At 39.8% G+C, this 14392-nt stretch overlaps 1 protein-coding gene across 3 annotated transcripts in view; it reads left to right on the top strand.

Annotated features, from left to right (window-relative positions):
• The window catches only part of RRAS2 (RAS related 2), a 75702-nt gene that overhangs the window by 45952 nt on the left and 15358 nt on the right, over window positions 1-14392 (top strand). For all 3 annotated transcript variants that reach the window (XM_019456396.2, XM_019456397.2, XM_019456398.2), the window contains exon 2: window positions 13373-13460. In XM_019456396.2, coding sequence (XP_019311941.1) covers window positions 13373-13460 — 88 coding nt within the window. The remainder of the gene's footprint in view (window positions 1-13372; window positions 13461-14392) is intronic.

The raw sequence follows: 14392 nt of genomic DNA on the forward strand, positions 1-14392 counted from the left end.
CCCTTTATTTTCCTTTAGAGGTCATATGACCTTTGCTATATTATACATATTTATATGTTGACGGTCAGCCTTCCACAGAACTGCCACAGCCCCATGAGACCTGGATTCCGTCCTCAGCTCCTTAGACATTGTAGGTGCTCTGTTAGCATTTGTTAAAAGTTGAGTAGAACGTGGGCTGTGAAAATCACCAGCCACCTTTACCTCTAGTTGTGCTCCTACAGATCATTCATTCTCTGTTCTAGAAGAGATGAGAAATTAAGATGGGTTTTAGGATATTTGTATGTGGCAGTGGATTGAAGGGAAAGGAAATGAAAAGGGAAGTAACAGGCCAGGCTCTGGGCAGCAAAAGGAGTTGGTTAGTTACCTGCTTTATGGGGCAGTCTTTCCTTTCTAAGTTTGGAAAGGAAGAGAACCATTTTTTAAGTGCTTGCTTTGAGCTAAGCAGTGTACAGGGTATTTGACCATGCCATTTAATCTCCACAGTAGCCCTTTCAAGTGAGAATCATTATGGTCATCTGATAGGTCAGGAAATTGAGATTTAAGATTTATTAAAGAGATTTAAATAACCTTCCCAAGATCTCATACCAGTCAAATGGGATATCCAGGCCTGACAGACTCCAAAATCCACATTCATTCCTACACTTAGTTTATAATACCTGAACAGGGATTCTGTGTATATTAATAATTTACATTTCACATAGTGGCGTAAAAATATTAGTAAATTTTTATGCATCTTATTTGACTCCTTGTAACAAACTTTTGAAAGTAGCTATAACTTCAACTTCCCAGGTAATAGTATTTTGTGTTAGTGATGTGCTTTGCTGCAAATTCTACAGCTAGAAAGTAGTGGGAGCTACGGCTGTAAGCAAACCTTCCTGGCTTAAAATCTGATATTCTTTCTATTTTATCATACACATAAAAACAAAGGAATTCTTCATATCATATACAAATTATATTTGACACAGTGTAGGAGCTAAATATGCCATAATAAAATTAGCTGGAGTCTTTTAAAAGATCATACAAAACAAACTCCTCATTCACACTGAAAGTCAAGACAGAGGTTGACTCCTCCAGGAACACTTCTCTAAGTTGTAGAGCTGGGACTATAATCAGGTGTCTTCACACTCTCATGCTCTGCTTTTATTGTTAAAGAGTTTGTGTTTAATATGTCTAGGTCTTTCCCCTTGTTTCCCTCTTTCATTCACATGTTTTGGATTTCAAAGCCTACAGTAAATTTTCCCTCCCATCCGGTGTCTCCCAGTAACCAGGTTGGGTTCTTCCCACAGGTAATGGTATTTGTGTATCTTTCTTGTGTATCTTTCCAGAGATATTTTATGCACCATAAAGCAAATAGGTAAACTATTTAACAACATATCTTGGAGATTACTCCACATTATTAGTACATGAAGTCATTCTTTTTTTAATGGCTACATTCATATTGAGTGAGTGTTTTATAATTTAAGCAGTCATTTACTGAAGGACATTTAAGTTGCTTCTCTTTTAGATTAAAAAAAAATTCAATAATGAATAATCTTGTACATGTTGTTTCCTATGAACAGATGTATTGGTAAGATACATTTCCAGAAGTGAAATTGCTAGATCAGAAAGTGTATATGTGTGTGTGTGTGTGTGTGTGTGTGTGTGTGTGTGTATAATGTTTTATGTTGCCATTCTTAGACCTTTATTCTTAATGTAGAAATGGAGTGTTTTCATTTTGAATGAAACTTTTAATTTTTTTTCTATTTGGCAATAGCAGTTTATAATTTTAAAGGTAAGTTATTTTAAGAGTAACAAGATTTCTTTTTTAAACTGGTGCATGTTGCATGCTTTGATGTTAATGTGGCAGATTAAAGAAAGTGTAATGGAAGTGGTGTTGCTTTGGAGTCAGACCTGAATTTGGATCTCAGTTCTACCAACCTACTGACTTTGTGACCTCTGATAGGTCATTTAGCTGCTGAGCCTCAATGATCTCATTGGGAACAATACCAGCCTTACAGAGTTGTTGTGGAGAACTACTGTATTTCATTGATTCTAAGAGACATTTCCCCCTGCATTCTGGTGTCTCTGACATTGAGAGGCTTCATAATCAAAGACATGCCATAGTTGATGTTTTTTTTATTCTTTCTTGGCACATAAATTAATGTTGGTCTTAAATTTGGTGGCGTATTAGAATTGATGAAGTAGGGTAGTAATTCACAAACTGGCACAAGTGAACTGTGCTAGGGTATGGTATAGGCAGAGTAAGTTCAGTGTGATGGGGAAAGTTCAGGGTTGAGGTGGACTGGATGGGTGTTAGGGGAGAAGGAATGTATAGCAATGGAAGTTTTGTTCTAGGTAGCAGTTACCACAGCAGATGCACCACATAGTAGAAGGATAGTGCAGTTGGTTGATGGAGCACAAGGGCAGATATAACCCACAAATCTGGGTATATGGAAGTTGGAATTATGGCAGATTATTGGTGGGTAACAGGACTTTGGCCCGGGATTGAGATTTAGGAACTGTGCACTAATTTAAGGTAGGAAGACTTTAAAATAACGGGGCTATAGGAAAAAATTTTGCAAACGATAGATCTTGTGAGGGATTTGTATCCAGAATATATAAGGAACTCTTACAGCGAACAGTAAAAAGACAACCCAGTTTAAAAGTGGGCAAAGATTTGAGCAGACATTTGTCCAAAGAAGGTACACAAATGGACAATAAGCATGTGAAAAGATACTCAATATCCTGTTAGGGGAAATGCCAATGAAAACTGTAAGGAGGGGCACCTGGCTGACTCAGTCATTAGAGCACGTGACTCTTGATCTTGCAGTTGTAAGTTTGAGCCTCATGTTGGGTGTAGAGATTACTTAAAAGAAAAAATTTAAAAAAAACTGTAAGGAGATATTACTGTACATCCACTAGGATGGCTAGAATTAAAAAGACACGTACATGTTCAGCAATAAGTATTGGTGAGGATACTGAGAAATTAGAACCCTCAAACACGGTTGATGGGAATGTAAAATGGCATAGCTACTTGGAAAACAAATGGCAGTTCTTCAAAAAGTTGAACATAGTTACAGTATGACCCAGCAATACCACCATTAGATACGTACCCAAGAAAAGTGAAAGCATATGTTCACCCAAAAGACTATACATGAATGTTCATGGCAACATCATTCATAATAGCCAAAATATAAAAACAACTCAAATGTCCATTACCTGATAAATGGATAAATATAGTATGATATATCCATGTGATGGCATATCACTCAGAAAGGAATGAGAAACAAAGTACTGATACGTGCTGCAACATGGATGAACGTTAAAAACGTATGCTAATAAGTAAAAGAAGCCAGACCCAAAAGACCACATGTTGTATGACTGCATTTACATGAAATGTCCCGATGGGTGGTTTAGTGGTCCTAGGAGTGGGAGGGGATGGGACAAGGGGAAAAGACTGCTGAGGGGTATAGGATTCCTTTTGGGGGTAGTGAAATGTTCTGGAATTAGACAGTGATGATGGTTGCATAGCCTTGTGAATTACTAAAAACTATTGAACAACATACTTTAAATGGGTGAATTTTATGGTATGTGAATTATATTCCAATAAAGCTCTTAAAAAGAGGCCCTAGTTCTAGGAATGGCCTGGATTACTTAGCAGATTATCAGTAGAAGAAAAGAGTTAAGTGTAGCAGCAGCCAAATAACAGTTGGAACCCTGTGTTGATTGGGAAAGTCTGAGAAGAGGGTGGAGAGATGGTGATGTCGGGGTTGGGAATGAAACAGAAGCAGTTATCAGCATTGTTACTGTCCTGCTAAGGTCAGGCAAGTAAGAGCCAATAGTGCTGAGACTCTGAATGTGGATCTTGTAATGGTTGAAAATGCTTCCTGCCTAAAGTCAGTATTGGCTCTGAGGTCTGTGTGAGGTTCCCCACCCTCCCCTGCCACGGGAGGACTCTGATATGGACAGGAAGGATACAGAGATGGGACCCAGGTGAGGCCTGAACAGTTGCATGCCCCAGAGTTCAGGGGCTGTCTTGTTCATCTAAAATGTCCCATAGAGGCCAGTTGTTTAGGCAGCTCCAGTCCACATGAGGGTAGAGGTAAGGAAGACCAACCTAACTAAGGTAATAGCTATCAAAATAGGAAGGATGGGGTGGATAGGGACATTTCCTAGGAGATGAGATTCATTAAAGCAAGAACTGAAAGACACCATAAAGACTTGGTGTGCAAAAGGGAACATCATGGGATTTACTCAAACTTCCCATGGGGATAATATGAGCTATTTATTAATGTCCACATATCATACATAGTTAGGCTTATGGCCCTCTGTTTATCACTTCTATCTGTGCCAGTTGTCATTGTACTTTAAAAAAATTGTTAACTCTTATCCTTAGAACTTCATTTAGGCTTTATATGTTATCTTTTGAAATGAGACTGTGATTATTGCAGGATGAGAGCAAATGAATAACTATTAAGTTCAAACAAGGGAAATAGACTCTATCATGCTGTAGATAGAGGCCACTGGCTTTCAGTTGCTCATTGGTTTCTAAATATTATGGCAGCTCTGAAGGATGGATATGTAGTTATGTAGGCAGTACCTGAGTTAAGCTTGTCTTACCTACTAGTAATCTGTATATATGAATACTGGTTATAGCCTTGGCAGCCTCCCCACCCCCTTATCAAAATCACTCCCCTGGTACTGTGAACCAAAAATTTTTAGTTCACACGCAGTTCCTTAGTTTTACAAGTTGATAGGGTTTGTGGAGGGAAGGGAAAGAAGGAAAGAGGAAATCCTTTCTCTTTCCTTTTAAAGCCTGTGGGTTCAGGAGGATTAAAAGAATTGAGGAGTAAGGTAACGCTCCCTTTGGTGAGCTGACATCATGAAATGGTGGTTTACACCGTGAATAATTTTCCTTTCACAGAGTCTGAAGCTTTTCTTTCTCTTTTTGACCTGTGCCGAAAATGTTACTAAAGATTCATTTTGGTTTAGAATTTTGCTTTTTAAATGTTTTTTTTTAATGTTTATTCATTTTTGAGACAGAGAGAGACCAAGAGCATGAATAGGGGAAGGTCAGAGAGAGAGGGAGACACAGAATCTGAAACAGGCTCCAGGCTTTGAGCTGTCAGCACAGAGCCTGATGCGGGGCTTGAACTCACAGACCGCGAGATCATGACCTGGGCCGAAGTCGGACACCCAACCGACTGAGCCACCCAGGTGCCCCAGAATTTTGCTTTTTAAAAGAGCAAGCATCACTTGAAGGGGTGAGCTAGGGGTGAACTCCTACCGCAGCGTGCTCTAATTTGGACTGATGATTTTCCACCTAGTGCTTCTGGGTGAGATCTAGCTTTCCTGAGGGATTGTTAGTTTTGATTTGAGAGCAGAGAATGGAAGGAACGGTGGGGAGAGTAGTAAGTGGTTTTCTACTTAGAACATTTTCAGAGGGAAGCTGAAGCCAGGGTAAGAGTGGAGTAATGGGAAGTTGGGGCAGGATGATGCGGCTGGGTTGTCCAAGGGGTGCCCCAAAGATAAACTTTTCCTCATTGGTGCAGCTTCTACCTGGCTGTCTGTCCTGGGAAAGGAAAGGAAGGGAAATTCCCTTTCCATCTCTTCTTGGGCCAAATGCCTCTGCTTCAGAGGTTAGAATAGAATTCAGGGTTAATACTGGCTTGGGACCATATTTCAATGGTAGCTCTTGTGGTCTGGCCTTATGGACCTAAACACAGATGAGAACGATTTTTCCCTGGGGAAATGAGCACCAACTGACTTAGAAACAAACATTTGAAATAGAACCAGTTTGTAAGTTGACTTTTGTACTGTACTTTTTCTCATTCCATACCAGGCCCATCGGTTTGCAACCGAATACTTCACTTGAGGTGTGAGTATCATCCTTGAGATGGCACAGGAGTCACATGAAAGGCACAGGGTGGCTATAGACAGTCTGACACAATTAGCAACATTGACTGAAGGCCTGAGTTTTGTTAAGAAGAAACTAAAAGGATTACTGGACTTAGGGTATTCTTTATTCTGCATTAGAGTCCTGGAAGATCCATTATGGGGATCTCCGTAATTATACATGTGAGGTTAAATGAAATACTAATTGCAGTCAGGAAAAAATATGTCCTTGAGTAAAGGAATATCAACTATATTGGAAACATTTGACATAACAATAAGAGAGGGTGTTGCAGGGAACAAAGGTTCTCTGTGACTTGACAGCTGCTGTTAAAAAGTGACACCAGGAAGAGCCTGACTCTGGCCCCAGCTGCCTGAAGTTGTTGCAGCCTTCTCTAGTGTTACCAGAGGGATTTACACTGCTCTTGTCTTAGCAAACAGAGGCACCGATAGATAGCTAACCAGGTCCTTGTGCTCTGGGAAATAAATTTCTGACTTCTCATTATAATCTTCGTACCTAGAGTGTTTTTTAAGTATTCCAGTATTTTGAGGTTCTGACTATGTGCAGTGTACCTTGCTTATTAACTCCAAGAAAGTTCTAAGAAGCATGAGGTAGGCCTTGGACATCAAATCTAGTTGGAAATCTATAACAGGGCTTTAACTGGAATTCTACCATATTTGAGTTTCTCTTGAAGCTTGAGAGGCTGAGAATAAAGCAGTAGTTACCAGGTTACCTTCATATTTCAAGAACTTGCCTAAGGTGGCCTTAGAAGGTGGCCTTAAATTGGTTTTGCACATTTAGCCCATTCTTTATCCCCAGTAGATAAAGTGTGGAGAGTTAAGGGTTCTAAGACCAGGATGTTTTTAGAGAGAGTTGTTAGTTTGTGGTGTGTTCTGTGTCTTTTCCTACCTCCACACACAGCTTCTAGAGAGCAGGATGCTTCTCTTAAACCCCTTTCATTGAAGCCAAATGATAAGGGAATGTCTACTAGAATCATTCTGAAAACTCGACATGTATCCCTGGTATTTGGTAGAGTATAATGAATAGTATGAGAATCTGTGGATCCATAGGAGAGCAGAGAGAAAGGAAGAGGGCTGTATAGTTAGTAAGTAATCTGTATTTCAGAGATAGTAGTGTTTCCTTGAGCCTCTGGATAGAACCAGGTTAAACCCTTCTAAAGAGGGATGCTGTGCATGGCCACCTAGAAGATGATATGAACCAGGATGGAAATGGAAATTCCAGGATTTGAGGGTTAGAAGTGTAAATAGCTTCTTCTCACTAAAGTCATGGGAATTGCACATGGAGGGTCTCATGTAAGATTCTTCCAGGAAACCCACAGAAAGTTAGCATGGACACCAGATTTCATTGGTGCGGACTTTCAACTCCCCTTACCTCTCCCCAGTCCTTCAGTTCCAAAACTAAAGGAGCCAGAGGTAGCCTTGTTAGAGGTAGAAGAGATGGAAAATGGGAAAAGAAAGAATATTTGACTGGTGCCCCCTGCTACACCCCCACTCCACTGCAGACTTCTTGAAAGCTCTATCTCAGAAGGGGAGAAAGAAGCTTTTTAATTTAGATGAGTATTGACTAATTGTCAATACTAGACATCTTAACTATTGAAATCATGATGTTTTGGGGCTGATAGTGATTGAACAATTATGTATAATCAAAGAGTGATTGGAAAAAATTAGGAGACGTGTTAGATTTCATTCAGGAGCAAGGAAGAGCTTGCACACGGAAGAGCTTTGAAGGAAAGTTTATGCTTCTACTCTGTTGAGTTTAGCTCAGTGCGTCATTTATACATTCACATGTACACATATATGAAAAGATAAGCAATTGGAAAAGGAAAATGTAAGTATCAGTTCCAAGGTATATATAAAGTTTGGTGTATATATTTTCCAAATCACAGTCTACAGTATTTGAAGTTGGGGAAATCCAGACCTGTCACCTTAAGGATAAGAGAAATTAGGGCATATCGAGATTGTTTTCTGGTTGGGGTGTTGAAGGCCTTGCAAAGGAAGTAAGGTATGGATTGGATTGGCCTTCATTAGCTAAGACTTACAAGGGCCTACTGTGTGTCATAGGCTGTACTTTGTATTCCACATACAGTAGTTTTACTTTTCACAACAATCCTGCAAGCTCAGTATTATTTCCATCTTAACAGACATGGAAACTGAGGTTCAGACAGGTTAAATGTGGTGCTTTAATTTCCCATAGGTAGTAAAAGTAGCTGAACTGTATTCTGGTCTGTATAACTCAGGCTCCTTCCACTCCACCCTGCTGCTTCCCTGGTGGCCCCACACACTAGGATACTGTGGTGGGATGAGGCAGTGGAACCTAGGCAGACAGACAGTCCTAGCCAGGAAGAGAATGGGGCATACACTGCTCTCTCTGGCCAGGCTCTTCCGCGGCTGCCTCGGGGCAGCCGTGCTCCGCCCCTTGGGTCGGAGGTTTCTCTTTTCCCATGATCCTTCAGTGCTGCATCTGAAGCAGGCACTGGGACATGCCCTCCTTAAATTATCCCTCTTCATACCCTTTTCTGTTAAGAAAATGGGCTTTAGAGATGTTAATCAGTTTACCCAAGGACTCTAGTAGTGGAACGGTATCTGGGTTTGAATTTTAGGTTTTTCAGACCCTGGAGCCCATAAGTTTTCTTTTCATCATGCTGTTACCAACAAAGACTTTATAAGTGCTTGTATTACTAGAAAATGGGCCCTTAGGAAACCTGTTTTGGTTTATTCTATCATAATTGAAAAAAAAACATAATACAGATTTTGTGGATAGAATTAAGAATAGGAAAGTACTGACTTGGAGTGGAGGGGAGCAGAGAACCACAGAATTCTGTACCTGGAATGTTTCATGATGTGGATTCTGTGTGTAGTGTGGGGGAAAAGGGTGAGCTGACTAGGATGTCAAGAAAAAAAAGTCTCCCTTTCCCCTCCTTCTGTACCCCATGTTTTTAGAGGACTCCTGAGACTTTCCTGAAAATGGCACTGTGCTCAGAAATGTCCTGTCGTTTGTTTAAAACTCCCCAGTGGCACTTTAGATCTAGCCTCCTGTCTTTACATATGCAAGGGTAGTGAATTTAACCAGTGTGCTAGATTTACGGAGTTCCACACAATTTCCAGTACATTACCCGTCCCAGTATATAGACCAGACACCGCTCTGTGGCAGTGCTTGGGAACTGCACTTTTACCAGTAGCTGGGGGTCAGGAGAAAGTGGGCTCTCACTCGCCCACTGAATGCAGAAGTGGCCTCAGCCTATTCTCTTTCCTCCCCTTCCCCCTTCCGTTTCTTCCTTAAGGCTGCTGTGAATGGGAAGATGTGGAGCTGGCAATTCTCTGAAGGCAAGCAGAATTCCTGTTGTGCAATCTAGTGGCATATAATCAGGACTACTATTCCTGCCATCACAGCATAATGCCCTTGTGTTACTAAGGGCTTCTGACGACCTTACCAAGCCAGGTTGTCAGATTTTATCAGGGGGAAATAGACTCCCTGTGTGAATGGGATAGCTTCCCTAATTCTAAACTTTTCTCTGTATATCTTAACCTTAAAGAGACTTAGCTCCATTTGCCCCTCTTACTACCTGGAAGGCATCCTGCCCTTTGAAAGCAGGCGTTCTCTTTCTTTCCGGGATCCTTCTGCATGCATTCTTTCTTGTGATACCAAGAAAGCACATTACTTTCTCTTTGCTGTCCCCCTTCCCTCTTCTGTACTGTTCTCTATGGTCTTCTGCTATGCAAAGACTGTACTTATTTTTTTCTCACGATCTGCTATAGAATATCCTTTCTGGACTGTGGTTGGTAACTTCTAGCAGCCTCAGGAGAGAGACTGTATTCTTTTTTGGCAAATTGCTGGACTATGTTTATAAGTGAGTGTACACACAGTTCCTACAGGAGTAGGGTATTAACCACTTATGTTTTGTTGCCTTCTGAACTAGCATGGTATTGGCATTTTATGCTGTTTCAGTTCTTTGGCCAGTACATTTAACATTCTCTATTCCTCTCACCCACAGCCACAGCGCAGTTACTGGGTGTTGTCTAAAAAGCAGTGGGCTCTGTGAAAATAGGGCCTTGTCCCTGTGATGCTCTCTATAAATAACTGTCAAACGAATGAAACCAGGATAGCAAGAGCAATTGGCTGAGGATTTTAGGTAGTGAAAAATAAGGCTTCGAATGGTGAGCAGCACAGATCAAACTAGAAGGATCTGCATGTTGTGTAAAGTACTGAATCCTGTAAACAGTAGGGGACCATTAAATTTATGTGTTTTATATAGAGGTGTAATTTGTATATGTACAAAAAAGTGCACACAGCTTGTGTACAGCTTGATGAATTTTTACCTATGTGTATATCTGTGTAATTACTGCTCAGGTTCCAGACAATATCTCCAAAACTCCAGATGGGGAGATTATCTTGACTCACAACATTTTGGATACCAAGTCCCAAGGTTGGTTTGTGGTATAAGCAGGATTGGAATTATTACAGCTGTTCCTGGGATTAACGAGTCTTTATACTTGAATAAAAACACTAACTCATATCATCTAATTGTGTGACAGAAATAATAATACAGTGTGGTTAACATTTATCAATCATCAGCATGTCTTGGCACTTTATAAATATTTCTTCAGTTTATCTGCTCCAGGAGGGTTTGTTACTGTCCTATTTTACAGATGCTAAAGGTCAGAGAAGTAACATGTCTCTGTTTCCACAGCTAGAAAGTGGCACAGTTAGTATCAAATTCAGCACTGTCCATCACCAGAGACTGATTTCTTGTTGGTGATATGCTACCTTAAATATCTGGTGCCTGGGTTTAAGTAACAGAAACATTATGTCTTCGTAGTGGGAGAGGATGATTATATACGTTACCTGCTACCTGCGCATGAAGAATGCTCTTTTTAGGCACATTGTGACTTGTGGCTTATAGGAATTTCGAGAGAGAAGAGGGTTTTGGATTCTGTGTCAGTCAGGGCCTGGAGCGGTGTTCCTTAGGATGAATTTTTTTTTTTTTTTTTTTTTTTTTTAATATTTATTCAGTTTTGAAAGGCAGAGGGAGACAGAGCGTGAACGGGGGAGGGGCAGAGAAAGAGGGACACACAGAATCTGAAGCAGGCTCCAGGCTCTGAGCTGTCAGCACAGAGCCCGATGCGAGGCTCCAACTCACGGACCACGACATCATGACTTGAGGCGAAGTCGGCCGCCCAACCAACTGAGCCACCTAGGCGCCCCTTAGGATGAATTTTTATGAAGGAAAAAGATGCTTACAAAGAGGATGGCTCCTTAAAATCGATATATAGCAACAAGGCGATGGTCCCTACAGGTGCAGTTTGAAAACAGGACACAATGAAGATGAAATGTAGACCTAAATATCTAGAAATTCCAGCAATTAGTTTGCCTTAAAAATTAATATCAGTGAAATAAGTGCATGCCGGTGTTAGTTAGCTAAGTGGCAAAATTTTTATTACGTTTCAGGAGCTAAGATGGCCAAAGAAAATGTGAAACTTAAATAGCCACTAAAAGGAAAACAAAATTTGCTTTAATGGCCCTCAAAGTTACTTAAACCCAATATTCTTCTACATACGTTAATGTCTTAATTCTGTCTCAACAGTGCAAAAAAACAAACAAAAAAACAAACAAAAAAAAACAACGCTGTCACATCGAAAGAATTTTAGTTATTCATGATTAAAATATATTTAATATTTGTCCATTTTTTCAAAGTGGGAGGGACAGTGCAGCACATTTTAGCACATTTAGGTATAAACTGGAAGTAGTCAATAAAATTCAGGTTTTACAAGATGAAAAGCATGGCAGGAAGTATCCGATTCTTGCTGAGAAACCTGTTTCAGGAAACTAATCTTAAAAAGATGTAAGCAGCATGCTTTTATCCAACTTGCTTGGGGAAAGACTGCAGTTTTAAGTTGTTTAGAATAAGTGGGCATAAAGGTACTATTTGTTGCCATTTGTATCACTTTTTGAAGAGGTGCCGAGGCCAAAAAGTGTAATCTCTGTTTTGATATCTGTTTATTTTTAAATGGGAATAGGGTGGTGATGGAGATGGATTTCTACTCAGAGCTGCTCTTGCTGGTAAATGTTTCTTTTACTGACTTTGTTGTAAAAACAAAACAAAACAAAAAACCCCCTGCATTTAAGCAATTAAAGTTAATCCTAAAATATAAATAAAGTATGGAAAGTGTCCTTCAAAAATACAATATATGAGGTCATAGTAGTAGCAAGCACATCTGTGTCTCCCTCCCACCCCCAACTCCCCAACCAGGAGTTTCTTTAGAAGTCTTGTTCAGAGTGCCTACTTCTGAGTAGCTTCTTGGTGTTTGCATACTACACATGCCGGGGGTTGTCACTTAAGAATGCTGTGTCCCTGGAGCCAGCAGGTCTAGCTGCCAGGAACCCTTCCTTGCCTGAAGAATGGCTGAACCCCTTTGGCTCTGGCTCCCAGCATTAAGCTGCCTTCCTCCAAGTCATTCCCTCAGATTTGGTAATGAGCCAGGGGGAAAGTAGGCTTTGAGGAAGTCAGTCAAGAGGGGAGAGCAAAGGAGATGCTCAGAACAAAAGAAGGATGATGTCAGTGTCCTAGTTAGTGCCCTTTTAAGAAGTGGGAAATAAGTCTCTCTGAGTCTTATTGTCACTGTTGTTTTCTTTTTAAAACCTTTAAAAAACGGTGAAGTGTAATACACAAACATTTTTAACTGGCTCACTGAGATTCTTCCCTTCCTACTCTGCTACCTTAACTGTCCTTTCTTCTGGTGATTGCAGAAGATAAGTTGGGAGGCTTTGCTAACAGAGAAAGACAGAAATAGATGTTAGAGATGAAAAAAACCCAAAAATATCAGTGAACGAGTAAGTTTGAGATCCCAGCCAAAAGAAAAAAAAAATTCCGAAATCATGTTTCCTTATGATAATACACAAGGCAAATGAATGGGAAAAAACCAAGTATGAGGAAAGAAGGGGAGAAATGAAGGTGGGGTGTGGGATCTTCCAGGCTGTTTGTCTTCCTTTGTTTCAGACTCCTTTGTTCTTAGAACTGATGCTTACCCCTGGGTTGCAGATAGACTTGAATTATAACTGTGTTTTTCTATTTTTATAAGACTGTGAGCAGTGTGTGTGTGTGTGTGTGTGTGTGTGTGTGTATACACCCATCTTAGGTATATATAATTGAAAAAATTATATATAATTATGAAAAAACTGCATTAGGTCTTTTGCAGTCTTCTTGCATATATCAGATAGGAGGATTCAGAGATATCAGTACGTTTTCTCCACTTGGAAGCTACTCTGAATACGTTTTATTCAGCTGGAAACCAACTGTAGTAGGATACTACTATTTTTGTAAACCAAATAAGGTAGTAAACGTTTATTAAGGTTTAGTAGGAGAAACCTTAATACAATGAAACTATTGCTATTCATTCTGGATCAGTGAGATTTGATAAAGTTAATTGGTACTTGGGTGGGCAAGTAAACATAAATTTAAAAATGAGGTTATTTTTCTTACAGTCCTATTTTGTGACGGATTATGACCCAACCATCGAGGATTCCTACACAAAGCAGTGTGTGATAGATGACAGAGCAGCCCGGCTAGATAGTAAGTAATCTTCCTTTATTTGATAGTTTACATATCATATTTTTGAAAAGTAAGCTTGGGTGTTTTGCTAGGTTGCATACTACAATTGAAATGTGGTCTTGAGCCCATGTCTTTCATCAGCTTTGATTGATGAATCTGCATATTAGGATATTTGAATATTTAAATATTTATCCTACATATTAAGGTATTTAAATATTCCTCAGCAAATGTAATATAAAACAGTAATTGTGTTGATCTTGTGCTGGTGAAACTAATCATGTCATGGTAACTAGTTGGAGTTGAATTTTTAGGGACATTTGGAAAGAAACATGAAGTTTCAGCCCTATCTACTTTCTTGCAAAGGTTAAAATGGGTGTAGTAAATATAGAAAAAGAGTCAATATTTGTCAACTTGCTTAGAATTTATAGCACGGAGGAGGCTTTAGCAAATAGGGTTTTGGGCTTGGCTACACATTACACATCTCCACAAAAGATAGCCCTGTTCTTTTAAGTTCGAGGATTCTTTCATTCAGAGAGATCAGTAAATAACGTTAGTGCCTGCTCTTTAAGGTGTTTGGGGGGAGTAGACCAAGGGATCTTTCTTGAATGGGTATCTTTTTCAGTCCTTTCTGTGGAGGAGATAAAACATCCAAGTGACTTTAGAAGTTGTCTGACTCCATCTGCCTAGATATATTTGATATTTTTAACCTTGTAATTGGTATGCTAATATATTCTAGCTTACAAAAATGAACTCGTACTGATGAAGATGACTCTGAAACTGTCTGCTGGATGATATATTTGTCTCTAGTGTTGAGAATAAAGCACTAGGAAGAGAAGTCTTTTTGTTTATTACACTGAGTCTAAAATATATACTCTAAAGGACCCACATTAATTGGGCCCTGCCCTTATGGGAAAGTCATTCATAAAATGAAAACACGAACACGGTTACATGTG

The sequence above is a fragment of the Panthera pardus genome, unplaced genomic scaffold, assembly GCF_024362965.1.
Source record: "Panthera pardus isolate Hobbes unplaced genomic scaffold, ASM2436296v1 HiC_scaffold_12, whole genome shotgun sequence".
Taxonomy (NCBI): Eukaryota; Metazoa; Chordata; class Mammalia; order Carnivora; family Felidae; genus Panthera; species Panthera pardus.